At 38.4% G+C, this 22,402-nt stretch overlaps 1 protein-coding gene across 1 annotated transcript in view; it reads left to right on the top strand.

The window, feature by feature from the left end:
* The window catches only part of WNK2 (WNK lysine deficient protein kinase 2), a 229,901-nt gene that overhangs the window by 188,445 nt on the left and 19,054 nt on the right, over positions 1-22,402 (top strand). The window contains 7 exon segments of the mRNA XM_051983917.1: positions 1,014-2,041; positions 2,608-2,677; positions 4,966-5,042; positions 5,138-5,829; positions 9,102-9,316; positions 11,045-11,242; positions 12,098-12,196. Of these exon segments, the coding sequence (XP_051839877.1) occupies positions 1,014-2,041; positions 2,608-2,677; positions 4,966-5,042; positions 5,138-5,829; positions 9,102-9,316; positions 11,045-11,242; positions 12,098-12,196 (2,379 nt within the window).

The raw sequence follows: 22,402 nt of genomic DNA, 5'->3' as shown, positions 1-22,402 counted from the left end.
TTGGGACATTTGGGGAGAAGGTTTATTTTAGAGCTTGAATTTTGCTTTTTCTACTTAGAGAGATCCCAGAAAAGCTGTATACAAAGCATGAGTTGTATATTAAGCCATAATTTCTAATTAGCTTCTATCATACTATCAGATATCCATTTTCAGAATAAGTAACTAACACTTAAGAAAAACTATCCTTCAAACTCCTAATTTTCCATTAAAGAATTCCTTTGCCTTTATCAGTGCCAAATCTCTTGTGTTAAATTCTCAATCCTTGTTAGGAAGGTTAATCTAAAGGACTGCCTATTCATGAGAGCCCTTCAATTTAAGTTACACTTGCCTTACATAGCCCCTCTCTAATGATATCTACACTTCTTTATTGTTAAAGTGTTCCATACTTTTCAAATTACTTTCACATCTGTTAACTCATTTCACAATATCCTTGAAGAAAGTATAATAGATTTAGTGCAGTTAGGCCCATTTTAAAGGTCGAGATGATATGATTGGCTCTGAGACCTTCCACAGCACAATTTAGTATAGGACTAGACCTATAATCCAAGTTTTGTAGCTCTAGTTTGGTTTGTTGTTTTTTTTTGGTTTGTTCTTAAATATCACACTCTGATTACACATTGCAGAATTATAAAGTAAATAATAAATAATAGGGCTGCGAAGGATGAAGAACTTTAGCCTGTAGAAATTGTGACTAGTAAAAGAACCTGTTCAGATGGTGAGTGACAAAGCTAGAGTTTGAACATTGATTTCAAAATCACTTTCCCATCTTCCCCTATTTTAACCAATTCATAGGCATACAAGTTCTTCCTGCTTCTGTGAGAATTGAAGGTTTAAGCATCTGAGCTGCTTGGGGAGATTCAAATAAGATAATGGGTATAAAAGTGCTACAATTTAGAACTGAAAAGCCCTCAAAGGAATTCAGAACTGTCTCGGGCTGTTTAAAGGTTGCGTTGAGTGAGTAACAGCCACAGAGCAAGGTTGCTGGTACAAGATGTTTTTATTTTCCATTCCAGAGCCAGAGCCTTGTGAGGACCTGCTGTCGCGGACAGAACCACCGAGCGCCTCGGTTGGGGCCCAGCTTCCCATTCAAGCTGGTCTCGGTGACACTCACAGTGGGACGCCGACTCCGCTGGCACAGGCCTCTGTACCTTTGGCTGTCTTGCCAAACGAGGCAGAAATAGTAGCTTCCGTGCTGCCAGAGCCAGCTCCGTGTGTCCTGGAGCCAGCTGTGAGCGTGGGCCAGGGAGGGACTCCGGCCGAGCAGCCAACGCCAGCCCCTGCCCCCAGCTCCCAGAGTGCGGAGCCTCGTGATCTCGCCCTTGGGAAGCCCGCCAGCCCACCTGCACAAAAAGCGGACCAGGACGTCTGTGGCCCCACCTTGGAAGTCACATGCTGCCCGCAAGGACGGCGAGAGTCTGTTCTTGCTCTGTCCAGTTTGGCAATGGAGCCAGGGACTCTCTCGGAACTTGTCCCAGAACCTCCGGCAGCACTCCCCGTAGTTCCCGGGCCCGAGACCAGCCAGCCAAGCGGGACTGCTCATCCCTTCCTCAGTCAAGTACTTCCTTCGGCTGTCGTGTCAGAACCGCTCGGTCTCAAAGCGTCCCAGCTTCCAAGCCCACCACAAGTCTCCGCTGCCGTGCCCCAGCAGCCAAGCCTCCCCAGTCAGGCCCAGCCCACAAGTGGCTCGGGCCTGGCAACCAGTCTCCCCCAGCCACCATCTGCATTTGAATCTGATGGGGAAGGACCACCGAGGGTTGGCTTTGTGGACAACACAATTAAGAGTCTGGATGAGAAGCTGCGGAACCTCCTCTACCAGGAGTATGTTCCCACTTCTTCTGCCTCAGCAGGCACGCCTCTGGAGCAGTGTGACAGCGAATTTAGGCTGGAGCCATTGAGTGAAGACCTGCTTCCCGCTCTTGCTCTGGCTTCCACCCTTGACTCCTACCCAGCTCCCAGCGGTACCGCCTCTGCTGCTGATGAAAAACTGCCGTCATTCATTGCAGCAGATAGGTCCTCACACCATCCCCTAACTGGACAGGGGGTGAGTAAATGCGCCCTAAAGTGAAAGAAGCCATCTGTGGAAGAGGAGAGGGTGGCCCAGGGCACAACGAGAAAGGATATGTTATAGGGGAATTTCAAATGAAAGCTGAGGAATCTAGAGAATTAAGTGGGAGATGGGGGAGCAGCCACCCACTTTGCCAAGACCTGCCAGGAGAGAATTTCCTGGCACTCCCTCCCAGTCTAATGACCCCCCCTCCTACTTAGGCCCTACTATCTCACCCCCTTACTTTCTATAACAAATAATTCCCTGTTTGAAGGAGCACGAGTTAGTCAATGTGTTCTTGAGCTAGAAATGGGATGTCAGATGTGTAAGTGAGATAGAGCTGAGTTGCTTGGTTCTGTACAAATCATCAACTTCCTCCTGTTCTTGAGCTCTACAAATTATTAGACTGTTCTATCTCGGGGAAAAATAAGGAAGAGAGTCAAAGCTTCTAGAGACAAAGAAGAAAAAATATGCATTGAGTTATTTTTTTCCCAATAAAGGATGTGAGGAAAGGGCTATGAATGGTGTTATTTCTCTTTTGTTTTTTGTTTTTCTTACTGAAGGTGGACATATCAAAAATGATACAGATGGGAGTCGGACCATCAGAAGTAGACGGTTCACCCAGAAGAGCAGGTAATTGGAAACAATCCTGATCTACTTAGGAAACTTTCAGAGTTGTATGCTAACCTGCTTTATACTTCATCTTAACCCACTTTGGATTTTTGCTAGAGCTAAAGTCTAATAGACTTTCCAACATGCAGCTGCAATTATCTTGGGCTTATATAAATATTTTGAGTAAAATCTGGAATGATTGTAGCAGGACATATACAAAAATGAGCTCAAAATGAATATATGAGCTGAATATTAAAAGTCACACTAGAAAACATTTAGAAGAGAAACCCGTCACAGCTGTAGCTTGTGAGAAGATTCTTAACCAAACAAGGGATGGGGGCAATCATAAAAAACCTGAACAGATCATGAGATTGAAAAGCTTTTCTATGAACACAATCAATGCAGGTAGGTAAGGTAAGCTACCTACCAGGAAGATTTGGCAGGATGCAAACCTTAATGTCTTCATGAAAATCTCTGGTGTATTATTTTTCCCATGGGGGAAAAAATAAACTGTGGAAATCCTCTTTAGAAAAGAAACACTATAAAGTGTTAATTAAGCTTATCATTTTTTAAGATATTGCTGACAGAAATCTAAATGTCACCATAATTGGTTATAAATGACTATGTTAGAGTTAATTTCAATCTCATTCCTGTTTAAAAAGTTGAGGGGATAGAATCAGTAACACCAAAGGTAAAAAGTTTCCAAAGAATCTGGCTTTTTTTGAACAGATGAAGGAACAGCCATCAGGATGGAGGAAAGGTAGTTAGACAGAAGCAGGACCAGATCAGAAAAATCTTTTTAAATCTTTTTAAATATTAATGTTTAGGATGATTTTGCCATAAGCACCATCTTCAGATTTTGTGGCACTTGTGGAGACTTTTCAATTTGACAAAATATTTCAGGTTTATCAAATTAGCTTAGTCTTTTAAGATGTTTCAGTTCATTCTTCCTGGACAATTAGTAATGGTAAGAAATGCCTTAATTAACCAGGAGCATCAGGGTGTACGGGCAACTGGCTTCTAATTCTTAGACTATAAGCAACCTTTTTGTGGATTTGCTTTGTTAGTCTCAGACGTGTCATTGTACTGCTTAATTCTATAGCAGCAGTGTCAGATGAGTAAGGCATACCATGTTAGTCTATTTAGCATCAGGATTTAATGTAAACACATGGCTTGGCGTATGAGCCATGCAGTCCTGTTATTAGAAATGGCCTTTGCACCCTTGCCTAAATGTTTTGGCCTAATAGTAATGAGGGAACTCTTTTAATAACAGTTTGTATTTGTATAAGGCTTTGAGTGCCCTTTGAGGCACTTTATCTGATTTGATTTTTAACTATGTAGTAAGATAGAATATTTCTGCTTTGTTGATGAGAAAGCTAAAATACAGGGGTTTAATGGTCATCTTTCAAGTCAATAGAGGATCCCGAGCTAAAATAGAGTGTCCTAAATCTTACCAGGATTTCTGGTCCTTTCTTCCCAATTTGCTTCTGCCCTGTTCAGATCAGCTTCCTTACCCTTTGTTCTTTCTTAGTTCTTATCATTGTCATAGTCATCAAATTTCTTTTGTTGTGGTTGTTCAGTCATTTTTCAGTCATGTCATTTTGAGTTTTTTGGGGAAAGATAGTGATATGCCATTGCTTTCTCCAATGCCAAAAGTGTATGTGATACGAAAACTATTTTTAAAAAAAAGTATCTTCTGTATGTCAGTGCTGTATTGGGCACTAAGCATATAAATACAGAAGTCTCTTAGGGAGCTTACATTTTGGGATGGGGTGAGGTGGCAGAAAGGGGAGAAAAGAGAGGTAGGAATGTGTTTGGATCCATGCATTACATTGAATTAAAATTTAGAAAAATAAATACAAGGTGATTTTTGGGAGGAGGCAGAGCAAACAATTGGGGGAATCAGGAAAAAATTGAGCTAACACTTGAAAGATAGAGTAAGGAAATGGAATTGCACTCCAGGTGGAAGGCAGAATATCAGAGATGGAGAAAAAGCTTGGAGATCAGTTTGGCTGGAATATGACATATGTAAGAGGAAAGATATGGACTCTAAAGTAGTTTACAAAATTTTATGAAAGTTTTGGTATATTAATTTTTAGTTCAATTAGAAAGGCACAGAGATTACTAGTTTTGCTTAATGGTAATTGATTTGTTTTAGCTATATTAAAAGAAATTTTTCTATCCAGCTGCTTTATATGTAGAGGTACTTTCTAGTTAACCCAAATATTTCCAATTGCATGATTGAACTATAAACTAATCGTTTTCTCCCTTGTTATACATTCTAAGTAACTTTTTAAAAATTTATTTAGTGGCATCATCTCTCAGCGACTCGTTAAGTTCCCATGGTTGCTTAACATCAATCTCAAGCACAACACCAAACCTTCAGGTAACAAAACTCTTTTGAGGGTCTTGTTGGTGGGTTTTGCTCAATTTTTGAATTGAATCTCCTTATTTCTGTGTTTGTTTTTTTCTTCTCTTAAGGGCATCCCTCCTTCAGTTGTCAGAGAACATCTGGAGACTTCAAAAAGGGATGATCAAATTGAGCCTGAAATCTTAGTTAAGCCCATGGAGACTTTGACACAGACACTTGCAGCAGATGGAGGGATAAATAACCTTCAGAAGCACAGTTCTCTTGATTCTGATTCCCTTCAAAAGCAAATAGAAAAGGATGACATCGGCACACCAGCCAAAACGATTGGCAGATTTTCCGTCGTCAGCACCCAAGATGAATTAACTCTGGCATCGCCCCAGTGCTTAAGGTACTCTGCGCCTCCCGATGTCTACCTGGATGAGCTTCCTTCCAGCCCCGACTTGAAGATGGCTGTCCGGCGTGTGCAGACAGCTTCTTCGATTGAAGTTGGAATGGGTGAGCCCATTTCTAGTGATTCAGGGGACGAATGCCTGAGAAGAAAGCCTTCCATCCAGAAGCAGTCCTCTCTGCCCAGCAGCAGCACAGCCAGTGACTTCATGAAGAAAGCAGCAGCAGCCCTCTTATACCGATCAGGAAAGACAGGCTCCCTGGGCTCAGATTCTCCCAGTAAAAGTCAAGGGATGAAGATCCCAACCATTAGTGTGACCTCTTTCCATTCCCAGTCCTCCTATGTGAGCAGTGACAATGACTCCGAGTTTGAAGATGCTGACATTAAAAAGGAGCTGCAAAGTTTGAGAGAGAAGTAGGTGTTGTCCCCATTGTGACAGCTGTTTGAGTGTGGTACCAGGGGGTATGAAGGAAGATCGTTGTAGTGTGGGTCAAAGTCCAAACCAGTATAGTCTTTATTATGTCCAGCTGACAATCTTTTCGGAATGAAAAAAGTCATAAAAAATTTGCAAATATATACCTATAAACTAAGAATACCTATAACAAACTAGAATACCTATATATTATAGGTAAACCTACATAATACCTATAATTACCTATAGATAAATCTATATAATGCCTATCTATATAAAACTTATATAATAGCTATATAAATTAGAATACCAATAAACTAAGTGCTTTCCTCCTCCTTGTCTACCCGCCTTACAATAAGCTCCTTATACTGCATGTGTAGGGTTCAGACAGGTGAAGGAGAAATGGGAAGACATTTGGGGTAGAATAGGGAGAAATATGATGAACTCAGCCAGAAAGGGGGTATAGGGTAGAGAGGTGAAAGATATCACTAAAAAGAAACTAGTATAATGTATGCAGTAGAAAGCCATTTTAATTTGTAGAGCAAGGAAACCTATTTGATTATACATACACACACATACACATATACACAGACACTAGTTTTGTAGTGTTCAGGATAAAATTGGGTAAAAATCTATTAGAAATCCACCTATAGAGGACTATTAAAGTTATCCAGGTTTTGAGGCTTGTGGTAGGACTTGGTAAAATAAATCAGGGAGACTTTTGAAGGAAGAAATAATATGACAATGTAGATAAAGAAAATTGAAGAAAAGAACCAAACAAAAGACTAACTAGAGAAGCGAGAAGAATATTTGTGCCATCAATAGAAAGGGAATAGTTCAGAAAGGAAACTAATTTTTAGGACAGTTTAGATCATGAGTTTGGGAGTGCTAGTGGGGTATAACTGTAAGAGATGTCCTTCTGACAATTAGAAGTAGGAGACTGCAGAGTAAGCAAAAGCCTAGGACTTGAGGTAAAGAGTTGGAAGTCATTTTCTTAGAGGTGATAGAAAGTAGGAGTGACGATAGATATAATCACAAAAGAAAGAAATTTACAGAGAAGAATAGATAATAAATGACAAAAACTTTGGAGAATATCAGTTTTACAATTATTATGCCAACTTAATATAGGTTTCACACTAGAACTATTTTGAATATAACTGAAGTTCATCTTTTATTAAACAGTCCATGGGAAGACTATATCTATGTAAATAAGAATAATCATCTTTGGAATATTGCACTCATATAAAAAGAGGATTCATTACAAAACACTGATTTCTCAAGCTTGGAGGGAATCCTATAGATGATCTTGTTTGGGTTTTGGTTTTTTGTTTTTTTTTAAGGAAGAAGAATTTGAAAAACTTATAAAATGACTTTGAGATTGCAAACATAAATCTTGTTTTTCATTTTCAACTAAGAAAAAACCCAGTTTCTCCAAAGCTTCATTTTATTTTAAAATTTAACTCCACTTTCCATTTGCCATATCCACAGAAAAATGGTGGGGTGTGCTGGAGAGTTAAAACAGTCCCACGAAAGATTTAGGTGCAGGAAAAAAAAAATTACATCATTCCCTACAGCCACTAAATTGTGTTGCATGATGTGTACAACATTTTGGTGTTGTGGACAAGCCTCAAATTTTCATAATGGAGACTATATTGTCAGTCAGATGACAAATATTCTGTGTTTATATCCAAATTGGCATTTTTTTAATAGCAATAAAATAAAGATGTTTGTGCTAGAGCTCCTTCAACTCTTTGCAAAGAGTTCACTTTCTTGGCATTAATTATAGAATGGTGGGCCCAAGATCTTTGATCTTTGATCTGTCAGTCATGTCAAGATATAGCAAAACACAGAACTCATTTGTTTTTAGTGTAGTGCTTTCTTGCCATTATTGTCTATAAAACTTCCATAAATCCTGGAAAGAATTGGATAGGAAAGAAATTTGGACATCAGCAACTTAGTCCTTCCCTTTATGGTGTTGGCTGGGATGACGGTAACATTACAGTCATCAATTACAACTTAGGACCTAGCTCCCATTTTAAAAAATAATTTCTACAATATTTTAAATTTTCAAAATGCTTTTAATCAAGTCTTGATTCGTGAAATTCATATAAAGAAAAGCAGGTGTTGGATAAATAGTATAGATAAACTTAAATGGCATCTCACTATTTAGTACCTGCACTTTTACCCCCAGATTATGAACTTGACTGATTTTTCCAAGTTTCCTTTCTATGTAAATTTGAACTCGCCTCTTCTTTCTTTCATTTGGCCAAATTTGTTTAACCATGCCAGGAGAGCTTTAAGGAACTCAGAAACGATCTGTGATTTGGGGGGTGAGGATTGGGGAAGAAGGCAAATTCCTGTACTCATATAGATTTGTGGATTTGGAGATGTAATAGAACTTCCTGAGAGATCCAGAGTCTTAAGTGACTTGAATAGAGACTTTCAACTAATAGTATTCAAATTCAGGTCTTTGTAACTCCATCTCCATAGTGCTGCCTCTTATATGTATTTGTTCCCATTGTCAAAGATATCCTATTTTATTCTACATCTAATAATTAGTAGATTTGAATATGTTGGGCCAGAGTACTGCAGTATGAATCCTATTTATTATGACTTCAAACTAAACAAAATGAGTTACTTTTTAAAAAAATATAATCCAAAATGGCAACAGCTAGGTGATGTGGTAGAGTGTTGTGCCTGAAATAAGCAAGACTCATTTTCATGAGTTCAAATCCGGCCTCAGACATTTAGTAGCTGAGTGACCCTGTTTGTCTCAGTTTCCTTATCTATAAAGAAATGTCAGATCACTCCATTATCTTTGACAAGAAAATCCCAAATGGGCTCATGAAGAATCAGCTACAACTGAAATAATCAAACAAACCACAGATCCAAATCAGCACTTTTACAATGCATTACATTTAAATTACCACCATATATTCCTTTGATGATGTATTTCTGATCTGATAGTTGCATCCAAAAATTGAGATCAATTCTTAAAGAAAAAACTTTAAGAATTCTCATTTGATTAGTTGCTAGCAAGTTTTAAATGTAGCTGAAACTTGCTTTTTTAGTTTCATTAATTTTGAGTCAGTAAACTTGGAAGATGTAAAGTGTGTAACACAGTAATTTGGGGTGGAGAGAAAAGCCAGGTACTTGGAGAAGACCTGGCACCTTTTTTGTTGTTGTTTTTAAACAAAATTGGGTTAGATGAGAAAACTTAATCTTTCCTTCTTCCTTTTCCTCCCCTTTTCTTTTTCCCTATTTTTCACATCAGACACCTGAAAGAGATCTCGGAACTGCAAACTCAGCAAAAGAACGAAATAGAAGCTTTGTACCTGCGACTAGGGAAGCCCTTACCTCCCAACGTGGGGTTCTTTCATACTGCTCCTCCCAGTGGTCGGAGAAGAAGGACAAGCAAAAATAAATTAAAAGCTGGGAAGCTGTTAAATCCGCTGGTGCAGCAGTTAAAGAGTGTGGCATCCAATACAAGTAGGCAAATAGTTTCCCTTCATGAAGAATTTGAGAGTTTAACATTTGTTAAATTTGTGATTGGTGTATAGAATGATATGTCCTTAGCTCGCACTTCCCTCCATATTCTTTGGCTCTGCACTAGGCCATGGATACTGCATTCTCCATTGTGTCCTGTGACAGGAGAGTGGAAAATGCTGTTGGAGGTTATGTTTCCTAGCAGGATTTTCAAATTTTTTTTTCTTGTTGTTGTTATTGTTGTAGTTGTTTCCTTTTCATTGAAAAAGTCACAATGGAGCAGTAGGATACAAGTAAGTAGAGGGGAGACACAGATTCTGTTCTCGTGGACTACTGAAGCAGTCCCAGTTGTGAACAGACACTTTTTCTCTTTGCTGCAAAAATTCTGGCCCAAATTAGGGCGGTGGGTTGGGTGGGCTTACTGAAGTGGGAAAGCACCAAAGCTAGTTTCTAATCCAGGGTGGTGGAAAGCAGATGATGGTGGTGTTTCCCTATAATCGCTGTGGATAAACCCTTGAATTAATTATTAAACAGAGCATTTAAGCACCTATTAAGTGCCAGGCACTGCTTAAAAGAAGGTTACATTTTCATGATTTAATGATGTGATGTTAAGAAAACTGATCCTTGTCATAAGATCTAAATAGCCCACTGTGAGTCCTGATGTTCCTAAGTTTTACCAGTGATTAGAGTTTAGTTTCTTCTGATCAATTAAAAAAAAAAAAAAGAAAGAAAGAAACATGATTAGCAGCTGCTGAAATATTGTCATCATGAGCTACAAGAACTGAATTTAGTGATGGTTTTGCTTTATTTTTACTTTTTCTTCTCTAATAACAATGCTTAATACATAAGTGGAATTGAATTAGGAAAGGAAGGAGGGAAGGAAAGGGGAGAGAAAAAGAGTGGGAGGAGAGAAGAGAGGAAAAAAGAGGAGAAAAAAGAGAAAGAAGGAAAGACAGAGAGATGGATTGGCAAACAGATTGGTAGATAAGTAGATAAACATATATAGCCAGATAGGCAGGCAGCTAAGTAGATAGACATAGATCAATAGACAGGTAGATCGATCAATTGATAATAGAAAGATCGATTGATGGGTGGATAGATAGATAAATAGATAGATAGATAGATAGATAGATAGATAGATAGGAGTTACATTTGGCCCTAAGAGGAATGGTGTGAGCAGATTTCTCCTGCTACTGCTGACCAGTCTGTCTTCAGGATTGCATTCCATAGCAGGGAAGCTTCAGGAAGCTCATAAGGTCTGTGTGGAGAATGTGGTAGGGAGGAAAGCTGTGTCTTTACTTTTAATATTCCTTATATCTTTTTACCCATTTCCCCTCCGAATAAATTCATTTGCATCTCAAATTGTGGTCCATCTAACAAAAGACCAATTCTAGGGAGAAAGCACTGTACACGCTTAGCCTTCCATCTCCAGAGTTAGAGAACTCCCAGTCTATGTGAACGGCACCTGACTTTCCTAGCACAATGCTGTAAACTAATCATGTATTTTCACGCTAAGATGTTTTTCCCGCTTTCTCCTCATGACACTCCCATAGGGCAGGTGGTATGGTGGGTATCTCTCCAGCACCGAGAGCAGCCGCCAGGCCCGCAGGGCTGGGGGGTCTGCCAGGGCTGGCCCTCCGCGAGGGGGCCGCAGGAGGAGGAGCACGCTCAGGCCCCGCCCCTGCTCTAGCTGTCTCATAGTGCCTTTTGCCCCTTTTTTCCCCGCCATAGGTAACTTGTCAGACTGCAGAGGCTCTCCCTCTAAAGACTCCGCTAAAGCGCGGCCTGGTTCCACCGCAGTCACTTCCTCAGCTTCAGGCACGTTCGGAAAGGCAGTGCAGACCCAGCAGCCCTGCTCTGTTAAAGCCTCCCTGTCTTCTGACATCTGCTCCGGCTTAGCCAGTGAAGGAGGCGGAGCTCAAGGCCAAGGTGATTCGCGGCTTGACCCTCTTCCGGCATGTACGAGGAGGGCAGCGGGGTTGCTGGGCAGTCTCCTGCCAGCCCGGAGGAGAACCAGAGCCTCTTCTGCCCCCGCTGCTTTCCCCCTCCCCTAGACACTCCAGGCTTTGCCTCGGGCTCACAGAGCAGCTAAATGAGCATAGAGTCCTGGCGGGGGGAGGGGTATTGTGGCCCCGCGGGAGACCGCTTCCTGCCGAGATGGCTTGGCTGAGACCTCGCAGGCTTACCTGAGGGAAGTTAGACGGGCTAGCTCTCCATTCTGTGCTCCTTGATCCTTTACTTACAATCACCCCAACGGTGGAGCCGAGAACTCCCCGGGGATGCTCAGCTCCCTCGTCCTCCTGCAGTAGAAGTAGTTGGGAAGGCGGGCCGCGGCCTAGGGCTCAAGTCTTCAATGAGGGGTGGGCTCACTTCTTACCTGCTGCTGAAATGGGGATTTTTTTTTTTAATTATTTTAAAATCGCTGCATTTGCTCTGACTGGGCCTCGTCACACTCCTGAAGTGGGCTTGCCTTCGGGGTACCCAGCTCCTTAGATTCCCGGCTCTCTTACCTCACCGTATATATTGAAAAACTCTCATGACAATTACTACGCAGTGCCAAAGCTAATGCGCCCCTCTCTGGCCTAGTCTCTGAGAGTTGTGTCTTCTCTTTGTGGCTGTCACATCCTTTTTTGATTAACTTACTCCTCCTTGGCTAGGCTAGAATGGAGCTGTGGATGATTAACTAACAAGAGCTGATTTGACTGATGGTATAGGACATCGAATCACAGCTATTTGTACTTTATAAGTGTCTCTTTGTTTTCTTCCCTTTATATTCATTTGCAGGCTGGACGGTTTACCACCAAACGTCTGAGAGAGTGACCTATAAATCTAGTAGCAAACCTCGTACCAGATTCCTCAGTGGACCTGTGTCTTTGTCCATCTGTTTGTATTGGTTCTTTTTGTATTTTATCACTCCTCATCTCTTACTTTTCCCTTTCCCCTTTTCTGAGCTCATCAGTATCTTGGATATGTTTGGCAGGATGCCTTCTTTCCCCATCCGCTCCCCTTCTCCCCTTGCCCTCACTCCCACCTTTCCCATCAGAATCATCTTTTTTAGTTATCACACACACACACATACACACAAACATTCCCTCCTTCCCTTTTTTTTTCCTTTACTTTCCTTTTTTAAAACCAGTCATCATCAACCACTCATTATTTTTTTGTTTCTCACAGAAAGCTTTTGTGCACCACTTTTGGCTCATGCCCGGGTACCAAAAGCATGTGTGGAAGATCTCATCCCTAACTCGTAGCCTTGTGGTAAACTGTTGTATCTCAGACATACCAAGGCACTCTGTATTTTGTGGATTTTTTTTTATGTTGGAAGTAATTTTTTCAGTTGCAATGTGGCAAATATACATGTCTGCTGTCCCCAGTTCCAGCGACAACAAAAAGAAAAACCCAACCTTCTGTAGACGCATGGTCTCTTTCACACATGTTTGGACTATGAAGACATGCATGTAGCAAGCCGATACAATTCTAGAAGGTCACTGAAGGGTATAACTTCTCTAAAAGGGCTGTATTAAAACAATATACAGTACTGTTTATATCTACTGTTTTCCCCTGCTCCCTGCATGTGGAAATGCTGTTAAAACAGTGCTCCAGCTAGTACTTTCCAATTCATTTTTCTAGGTGATATTTTTCTACCTAGATCTCAAATACTTGATTTCCCAACCAACCCTTTTCCTCCTGTTCCCTTTTCCCTTTTCTTCCCTCTCCCCCTAAATTAAAATTTTCAATTGAATGATATGGGGATTCCTCCAAAGGCAACAAACACATTCCTCTTCCTTCCTCCTCTTCTCAAGTCATCTAGCTGGAGCACTTAACATGTTGTATTTTCTTATATAACCTCATGTGACCTCAGAGATGAAGTCAATTAGCAGTTCATCAAAGTTCTTCGAAATAAAAATCATATCCAGATTTTCTTCAGATATTTTGAAATGTATTTTCAGATTCCAATAACTTCCATTTCAAATAACTGCACCTGTTTTAATCTTTTGACAAAGTGCATTTTATTTTTAGCTTCAAGAACAATTGGCCATTGAATCCAAAGTCATTGGGTTTGGGCTTTTTTAAAAAAGTAAAAATAAGGTTTTTTGGTTTTTTTTTTATTGGGCATTTATGCTGGTTGGGGGCATGTGAATTTTTACTTGTACAATAAAGATATATTGTACTGGTCAGGTACAAGAGGCCACTTGCACATGATACTTAGCTAATGTTCACAAATAGTAATTCTGTTAGAATAAAGTGTCCATTCCCATCAACTCCAGATTTCCCTCCCCCATTAGAGTTCTACATTGTTCATCATTATCGAGGTGAGACAGATCAAAGGCACAAGGACCACTCAGATAAGCTCCAGCTCTTTTCTAAATAAACTTCTCTTAACAGAACTTTCAAAATTCCCAACTTCATTCCGCTTCACTGACTACTGCTCCTTAACTCAGGATATTGATGAACTTTGGATTTAGTTTGGTCTGGAATAGCCATATTTTCTTTTCATTTGAGTCTTACAGGATCTAGAGAGGAGAGATAAAGGAATGGTAGTCATTGTAGGAATTTTTAAATGAAGAGAACCTGTATCCCTCCCTTTCTCTCCCCCCAAACAAAAGCAACTCTTTGCCACACTGGGCCAGTGTTTTACTCTTGATTTTTGTAACAGGCCTCAGAGGGAAAATTGCATTCCAAAAAAGAGACATTTATTGACCAATTGTTGACATTTATAGTATTTTGGGGATGTTTCATTCAAAAAGACAAACTATCTCAAATTTGCTACCCTTACCATTCCTGCATGAAAGATGTCAATTCTGGGCAGATAGGTTGCTGATGGGACATTTCAAATAGGTGGAGGATTTGAGTTAAGAGCAATTTGTGACTCCCTTCAGGATCTGTTGGATATTTCAGATTTGGAAGAAATGAAGGGCTCACCTATGAGTATGCCTCTTAATTCCTGAAATCTTTTTTAAAGTAATGGAGCTAATAAACTATTAATAGGTTACAAGCAACATCTAAAAAGAAAGGCAGAGCATGGGCAAAAGAAATCAACTTATAAAACCAAATTTTTAGTGAAATCAGTTATTTTCTCTGTTTTTCCTTTATCCCTTCTATAATCTTGTAAAGGGAGCTCATTAGACAAGAAACCAGACAAGGTAGGTGAGGGAAGAGAAAAAAACAAACCAAGGCATAGATAGTTTGCAATTATTAAATTATTATTATTATTATTTGAATTTTTAGGTTATCATGTTGACCATAGTGATGAGATTCCTAATGTTTAAGTGAGAATGTGATATTCCCTAAGCTGATGTTCTACTAATTAGCCTTTGCTTTCTCTCATGTTCCTATTTAGTATTATGTATTATATTTGTAGCACTTAAGTTTAAAGTTTAAAGTAATCAATACACTTAACCGAATATTTGAGGCAGCTAGATGGCTCAATGGATGTATCAGGAAGACCTGAATTCAAATATTGCCTTAGTCATTTACTAGTCATTGACTTACCAGGGCAATTTATTTAACTTCTCTATGCCCCAGTTTCCTCATCTTTAAAATGAGGGTACTAAAAACACCTACCTTGAAGGGTTTTTGTGAGGATCAAGTAAGATAATGTGTAAAATGCTTTGCAAACTGCTATATAAATGCTAGTTGTTGTGGTGGTAATTATTAATATTTGCATAAGGTCAAGAGAGGCAGGGATAACTGCCCCCAATTTCAGATGGTGAAGCTGATGGACAGAGACATTGAGGCTTGACCATGATTGACCATGGGGAGGGTGTTGACTAATCTTTAAATCCACTAGTAGTTTTTATTAAGAGAATGTCTATTTTTTTCTTACATATGCATGTGCATGCCATATCAATCTTGATTCATGTCTTGTTCAATCATTCTTGTAGCAGTTGGAGAAAAATCAGAGGTGCTCTCTGAGGTACATTAGAGAGAAGGTTCCTGTATAAGGTAGGATGTTGGACTGGATGGCTGCTGTTTTCTTCCAATGCTAAGATTCTATATCTTGATAAGAGCCCAGAAACTAAACTCTGCAGTACACATGCTTATACCAGACTTCTCGTTTTTAATTGACCCTGCCTTACTAATGATAATGAGTCTGTAGGTGTGGTCCTACAAGTTGAGAGTTTTTTTTTTTCTTCCAAGGAACTTTTGCTTCCCAGGTAGGAAATCACCAACTCTTCTGTCTGTCAGGTGTTTCCACATAAATAAGTCTTTAATTAAGAGAAGGGAATCAGAGGGGAGCATCTGGGAACTACAAAAAGATGCTATAAAAACGGAGATGGAGAATCAACAGCAGAAGCAAATGGGAATGAACTCAATTGTTGTTAATGAGACAGCTCTCACCCCAAGGTCAGGCGTCTAAAGCCATTTCCTGATATTTGAAGTTCAGCAACTTCACAGCTTTTGCCAACACAAGGGTGTGATGGACTCCTTTTGTTAGACTTGCTTGGTTTAGCCTGAATTACATACTGGAAAGAGCAAACCAGGATTCTCCTAAGCACAGACATTTCAGAACCTGTCCTGAAAAATGCAGGGAGAAGCATTTTGGATAAGCTCAGTGGGAGCTGGATTGTTGTTTTTTGTTTAATGGATTTTAGAATGAAGGGAGGAAAATACAACCTCTAGACTATGGCATAGTGTTATTCCATAATAGATGTGACCCTATAGCTCTTGAAGTTTTTGGAGGTTCAATTCTTAAGTACATAGCTTACATGCAGAAATTGTATTAAGAATTTTAAATGTAAGAATTTTTAAAATTAAAGAATTAAATTTAAGAAATTAAGAATTTTACAAATTGGTGAGTTGATTATACTTTGTTTCCATATTGCTTCATACTTTTCCTTCAAACCTTTCCATGCACAGCTTCATCCTTTAAGGCCTAGGTCAAGTGATGCTTTGTTCTTAAGGGCACTGAATTATTGCTAGAGATTGCCCTTCCCCAGAGCCTTCCCTGCTTAACGTTACTTATCTTAATTGTCAATTATCAAAATAAAATGATTGTCTTTTTTTTTTTTTTAATGTTGGCCAAAACCCAAAAAGGGACTTTAGACTGAGGATGAAAAAAGTTAAATGAGTGCCCCAAAGTACACCGTTTTGTAGAGATGGGATTAGCAGAGGCAGACCCTTCCAATATGAAAGCATTTTGTCATTCAGTTATGAGGCTTAGCTGTTAGAAATTTAGACCAATAGATATATTAGCATTTTTAACAGTTTTTCTTCCATGTCATAAATAAATGGCTATTTTTTTTTTAATTAGAGGTGACTGTTTGATATAAGTTAGAAATTTCTGACTGAATGTTCTGACTGAAGCATTTTCTGTGTGGAGGCCTTTTTGGTTTGTTTTTGTGTGTGTGTGTGTGTGTGTGTGTGTGTGTGTGTGTGTGTGTGTGTGTTTTAACTCAAGGACTATAGTGTGTAATGTTCAGGCTAGCTTTCTGGAGGTCCTTCTAACGAGCTTTGGTCTCAGCAGAATAGACACCAGGAGAATGGTCAAAGATAGAATGTCTCTTTTCCAGTCCTTCTTAGCCCTTATATACCTTATTGTAATTATATCATTATAGCATATTGATTATGTGTGAACTTAGAGACCATTACATCACCATGCTAAGTACTAAGTATATATGTGAACTAGAGAACCATTATCTCATCAATGCCACTATTAACACCTTATTTCAAGTATACTGCTCCAGAGTTCTAGCCCTCTACAATAGAGCTCTTGGTACTAAGTGGACATGGTACTTCCAGGGCTTGGAGGCCAGGAGCACCTGTATATTTCATTTCTTATTCCTATTGCTCTCCACATGCTTCAGCAAACACTTCATCTTGCAAATATTTGAACGAATTGTGTTTGCTCAGAAATAAAATGAGATGAATGGCTGGTCTTCAGCTACTTTATAAAGCTGCCCTTCTGAATAAACTATAACAGTTTATCTGAAAATGTTTCTTTGGTTTTTGAATAATTGATACTTAAAGATTCTTCTTCATAGCAGTCATTTTATTTGGATAGCAGCTTTTTAAAAGTAATGAAACATAGTTGTCAGCATCCAAAAGGATAGAGGCTTTTATAAAAGCCAATGATAGAGGCTGGGAGAGAATATTCCCTGGCTAGTTAGCTTTTTAATTATGTCTTTAAGGTAAAGGTTGAATAGAAGTAGGACTCAGATTTTTCTTGATTCATCTATTTGGTCAGTAGAAGAAAAGGAAGAAAAAGAGAAAGAAATAAGCATTTCTATAGTACTTACTATATTGTAAATATAGTAAATATATCCCATTTTTTTAGTAAAAGTTTATAATAAATATATCTCATTTGATCCTCATGAACAACCCTGGGAAGAGCTCCATTTTATACTTAAAGAAACTGAGGCAGACAGAAGTTAAATATTTACCCAGGCTAACACAACTAGTATCTGTGATTGAATTTGAAATCTGGATTTTCTGACTCCAAGCCCAGTGCCCTTTGGCCTTGTACCATCAACTGCCTTCAAAAACTAAGAATCCCTATTTTATCTCTAACCAGCCTGAACAATGCCAGATTAGGTTCTGTTAGCAAAAATTTCCTCACTGCTCTGTATGGAGCATTCTCCATAGATATATTTCATGGAGCCTCTTGTAACCAGTTGTCTTCTGGACTTACTACTAGTAGTAGAGGTAACAATATTTTTCTCTGTTTTCTAGATAATGAAGTGTCCCTAAGACTTGGAAAATACATCCAAAATATCTGAGTCTTGTTTCTCTGCCTTTTACAATAATGGGGTAGCAACCTTCTGTTTTTGCCCAAGAAGAAAACTCCCTTTCCTGCTAATCTTATGAATAAATAGGGAGGTTTGCAGTCCATAAGTCAGGGAATTATTTAGTTATTACTGAAGGCCTCCCCCCCCCCATCTGAAGAGTAATAATAATAATATAATTATCCTTTTTAAAAAATCATTGACCAGAAGCCCCAAAAAAGGACCCTAAAAGTTTGGCAGTAATTATTTGCTGATCCTTCTAGCTCTTTAGGTACTCATTAGGAGGGAAATCTTTGTTTAAGACAGATGATGCTATGCTGAAGAAAAGGGATTTCCTTCTTTCTGAGATTGCTCAGCCTTGCTCCTTCTGTTGCCGACTGGAAAATGTCCCTTTTGGGGAAGGGGGGGGGGTTCTTTAAAGCCTTGCAAAATGGTAACATGTATAATATCTTATTTCTAGCCTTCTCTCTCCTAAGTTGTGTTTTTTTCTTGGTATAATTCTCCAGTTTTTTCCTAGCTTTTGTATGTTTTTCTTCCAAAGCTCTTTTCAAAGTTTCTAAGTTTTATCTATACCAGTACTGTGGATTAGCAGTACCAAAAATTTTGGTAAGTTTACGTATCTATGTTTGGCTGTTATTTTTTTTTCTTTCTTATGTAATGAACTGAAATATTTAAGGCACTAGTGATAGAGAAATGAACTGGGAAGAAGGGGGCACTTTATTCCTTTCTCCAAATTGTATTCTAGTGGGGAAGAGCTATCTGAGATTATGATTATTAGAATTATTGGGTGATGACATTTTCAGTTCCATTTCAGGCTATAAAGTTATTGATAGTAAAAAGGCAAGAAGTCATGTAATCCATGGCATTGGGACTCTGATAGTTAGAAATGGTTTAAATTGCATAGAATTGTGTTTGTTTGAATCCCAGTAGAAGAGTGTCAATGGGACAAGATTTTAATGAGCCCCAAATCAGATTCAGATATGTGCTTGTCTTGAAATTTTCTTTTCAATAGTAAAGACCTGTTATGCTGTTATACAATCCACCCCCATTCTCCCTCAACAATAATAATGCTTTATTATATTACATTTAACTTCTATCTTTGTTTTTTTACAATTTACAAAGCATTTTGTCACAGTGTTGTGATGGAGAGAGAACAAAAGTATTAGCCCTATTTTAAAGATTAGGAAGGAGAGAACCAAAGAAGCAATGTAGCTTTGCCCCAAGAGAAGCAGTATAGCTATAGTAGAAAGAACACAGACTCTCATTTATTACTTCAGTGATATTGGAGCAATTCCTTTCATCTTTTTGGGCCTTAGTTTTCTCATCTGTAACATGGTGAAATTAGACAAGGTGATCTCTGACTACTTATCTTATGATTCCTGGTCACACAGCTAGTAATGGTCAGAGAAGGAACATCAACTAACTGGTTTATATATCTAATTCCTTTCTCACTGTACTCTTTTCTTTTCTCTCTCTCTCCCCTTGTTGCCTTCTTTCTCTTTAATTTTCCCCTTCCCCCTCTGTCTGACAAGAACCCAAAAAGCAATTAGAGTGTTCAGATCTTCACCTAGTAGAAAATGGACTCTGGGGTTCTGTTTTTCTTATTCTCTGGAAGCTTTGGTTAGGGTCTGGAATAAGATGAAATAAGATGTGAGAATAAGATCAAGAAATAAGATGAGGAGACTCATGTAAATTAGATGGCAGGTTGCTTGGGCTCATGCATTGTAGGCTGAAATTTTGCCATGAAGTATTTTTCAAATCTGAACATAACCAAACCCCTCTTTGGAGAGAAGATTTTAAATACAGAGAATGAAAATAAGTGATAGTCTTGGAGTGAAAGGGGAGGGGAAATAGCAAGGAATTTTCAATTAAAACTTTATGCCCTGCCAAAATGCCTATTTTGGACATTTTTTTCCTAGGTGGTATGAGATAATTAGAAGTGAAGTTGATAGAATACACCACCTGGACTATTTTTCTTTTCCTGAGCTCACATAATTTCCCTTGGAGTCTGCTTTCCTACCATATTCTCTGAGACAAATAGTGCTCAACTTCCTTAGACAGTGAGGTCCCTATGACTGGTTGAAGCATTTTACAGTGCTGTTGCACATCTTCTCCCCTTTTTTTTTGGGGGGGGTGATTTTTAACTGGCATTTATATAAGAAAAAAACCGGCACATCATGTATATATACATAGACACATATAATATGTAAATATTTTATATACCCACATATATATACATATATATATGCATATACATCTGTGAGTATAATTTCCTGAATGTATATATCAGTGGTTCTCAAACTCTTTTCCTCAGTATCTTTATGATATTAACAACTATTGAGAATATGTCCAAAGAGTTTTTGTTTACATAATAGATATCATAAATTTTAAAAATTAATTTTGAATTTGTAGACCCTCTGAAAGGATTTCAGAGACCCTCCAGGATTCACTGCATCACACTTTGAGAACCACTGGTATATATTGTCAATACTACAAATTAAATTGAGAGCTATTTTGGACACCTCCACTTACAAAATAATAATGACAAATTGTTATCTGATTTGTGAACTTAAAACTCTAGTGCAACACCCTTAATTTAGGATGTTCTTCTATTCAGACTTCAAAATGGTCTGCTTTGATGGTTATCATTAGTTTGAAAGTGACTAAATCTGTGAGCACTAGAAGGATCTTTGGCAATAAAAGTTTTTTGAAGTTATAAAATTATGACCCAGCCAATAATTTAGTAATAACTGCTCATTAGAAGAAGCTTAGACAAAATGACCTGAGGTCCCTTCCTGCTTTAAATATCTATGATCTGAAACTAATCTTTATTACAGATAAATGTATTTATAACAATGGGCGGGATAATGTGGTTATTTCTGTGCGTTTTAAAATACCATCTTGGTTTGAGTATAGGATGGACTTTTCTTTTCAAATCTGACTCATGAAAATTGAATATGACCTATAATTTTTTTCAATGCTATGTGTTTATTCATACACAAGTATATAATTTTTTCCACTTTAATCATACTGCTTATATTCAAATAGAATACATTCTAGTATATTAACACAGCCAAGTCCCATTAATGTAAATAATAAATCCCTTAAGTATGTTGCATTATTTGAATTTGCACTGTTTATTTCCATTGACTTGAGGAGGGAGTGTGGAAAGGTCTATATTGTATACAGTTACAACTTTGAATAGTGAATGTAAATAACACTTGAGAAGATTTATTCTTCCCAGAAGTTAGATGTATATCAGTACAATTATATAGTTATTAAATAGCCAAGTGAAATCATAGGGAATCTTCACTTAGTGAATTTTCTGTAGGGAATTTTCATTACCTGGCTACCAGTAGACCACTTTCTCCTATTCATCGTTGGCTAGTATACAGAATCAGGACATTTTTATTTGAATGCAACTTATTTTATTGTTAACCTAGGCAGAACATTACAAGGTAAGTCTGTTGCACAAAAGTCAAAGACACATGAATGCCAAACATTCAAATTATCCCTACTTCTTGTTACCGTTGATAATCAAAAGACATTCATGTCTTTCATAAAAATCTTATTATCTTAGCTACCATTTACATAATGCTTTAAGGCAGCAAAATGCTTTACAGATAAGTCTCCTTTTATCCTCACAATAACCCTGAGACATAGGTGCTATTATTAACCCACTTTTTAGATGAGAAGATTGAAGCATGTAGAAGTGAAATGATTTGCCCAGATGTCATATGACTTCAGGTCATATTGTGCCTTGCCAAGATGCTACTTTGTATCTCACTGATATGGAGTTATTCCCACCTACAGCTGTAATTTAATTTCCCACTCTGTTAGGGGGCCCAGTACGTAGATTGCGATCTCCAGTTAATAAATATTTGGTAAGCACCTGCTATGTGTAAAATGTAAATTCTCAATCTGTCAGATCCCCAACTGAGTTGAATCTGCCTCTTCCCTGAAGTTTGCTGAGATTTCTTAGCACAAAAGACAGCCTGTTTCCCCTTTGCTGTTAACATTACAGAACTTTCCTACCAGGACTTCTTCTTACCCTCAGGTTCTCAAAGTTTCAGGAAAATGTTAATTCCTCACAAAAAGGTTAGAGGAGAAAAAGTTGGCAGACTTATAGGTACTTTGCTTATTGATGTAAAAGCTTTTGTAACCTGGCAATTACTCCCCTACTAATTGCAAATCATTGAAAGCTTGAGTCTTTATGTGTTACCTTGGGTTCCCTTTGACCATGGTGGAGAGAAATAAAATAACATTTAAAAAAGATATTCCATTACTCATGGTTTTTGTTAAGTACAACTTGGCTTTTCTCTTCAGATTAAATAAATGCAGCTTTACTAACCCTATACTAATG

The sequence above is a fragment of the Antechinus flavipes genome, chromosome 1 (genome assembly GCF_016432865.1).
Source record: "Antechinus flavipes isolate AdamAnt ecotype Samford, QLD, Australia chromosome 1, AdamAnt_v2, whole genome shotgun sequence".
Classification (NCBI taxonomy): domain Eukaryota; kingdom Metazoa; phylum Chordata; class Mammalia; order Dasyuromorphia; family Dasyuridae; genus Antechinus; species Antechinus flavipes.
The sequence above is the reverse complement of the archived record's forward strand: the minus strand, read 5'-3'. Positions and strand labels throughout refer to the sequence as shown.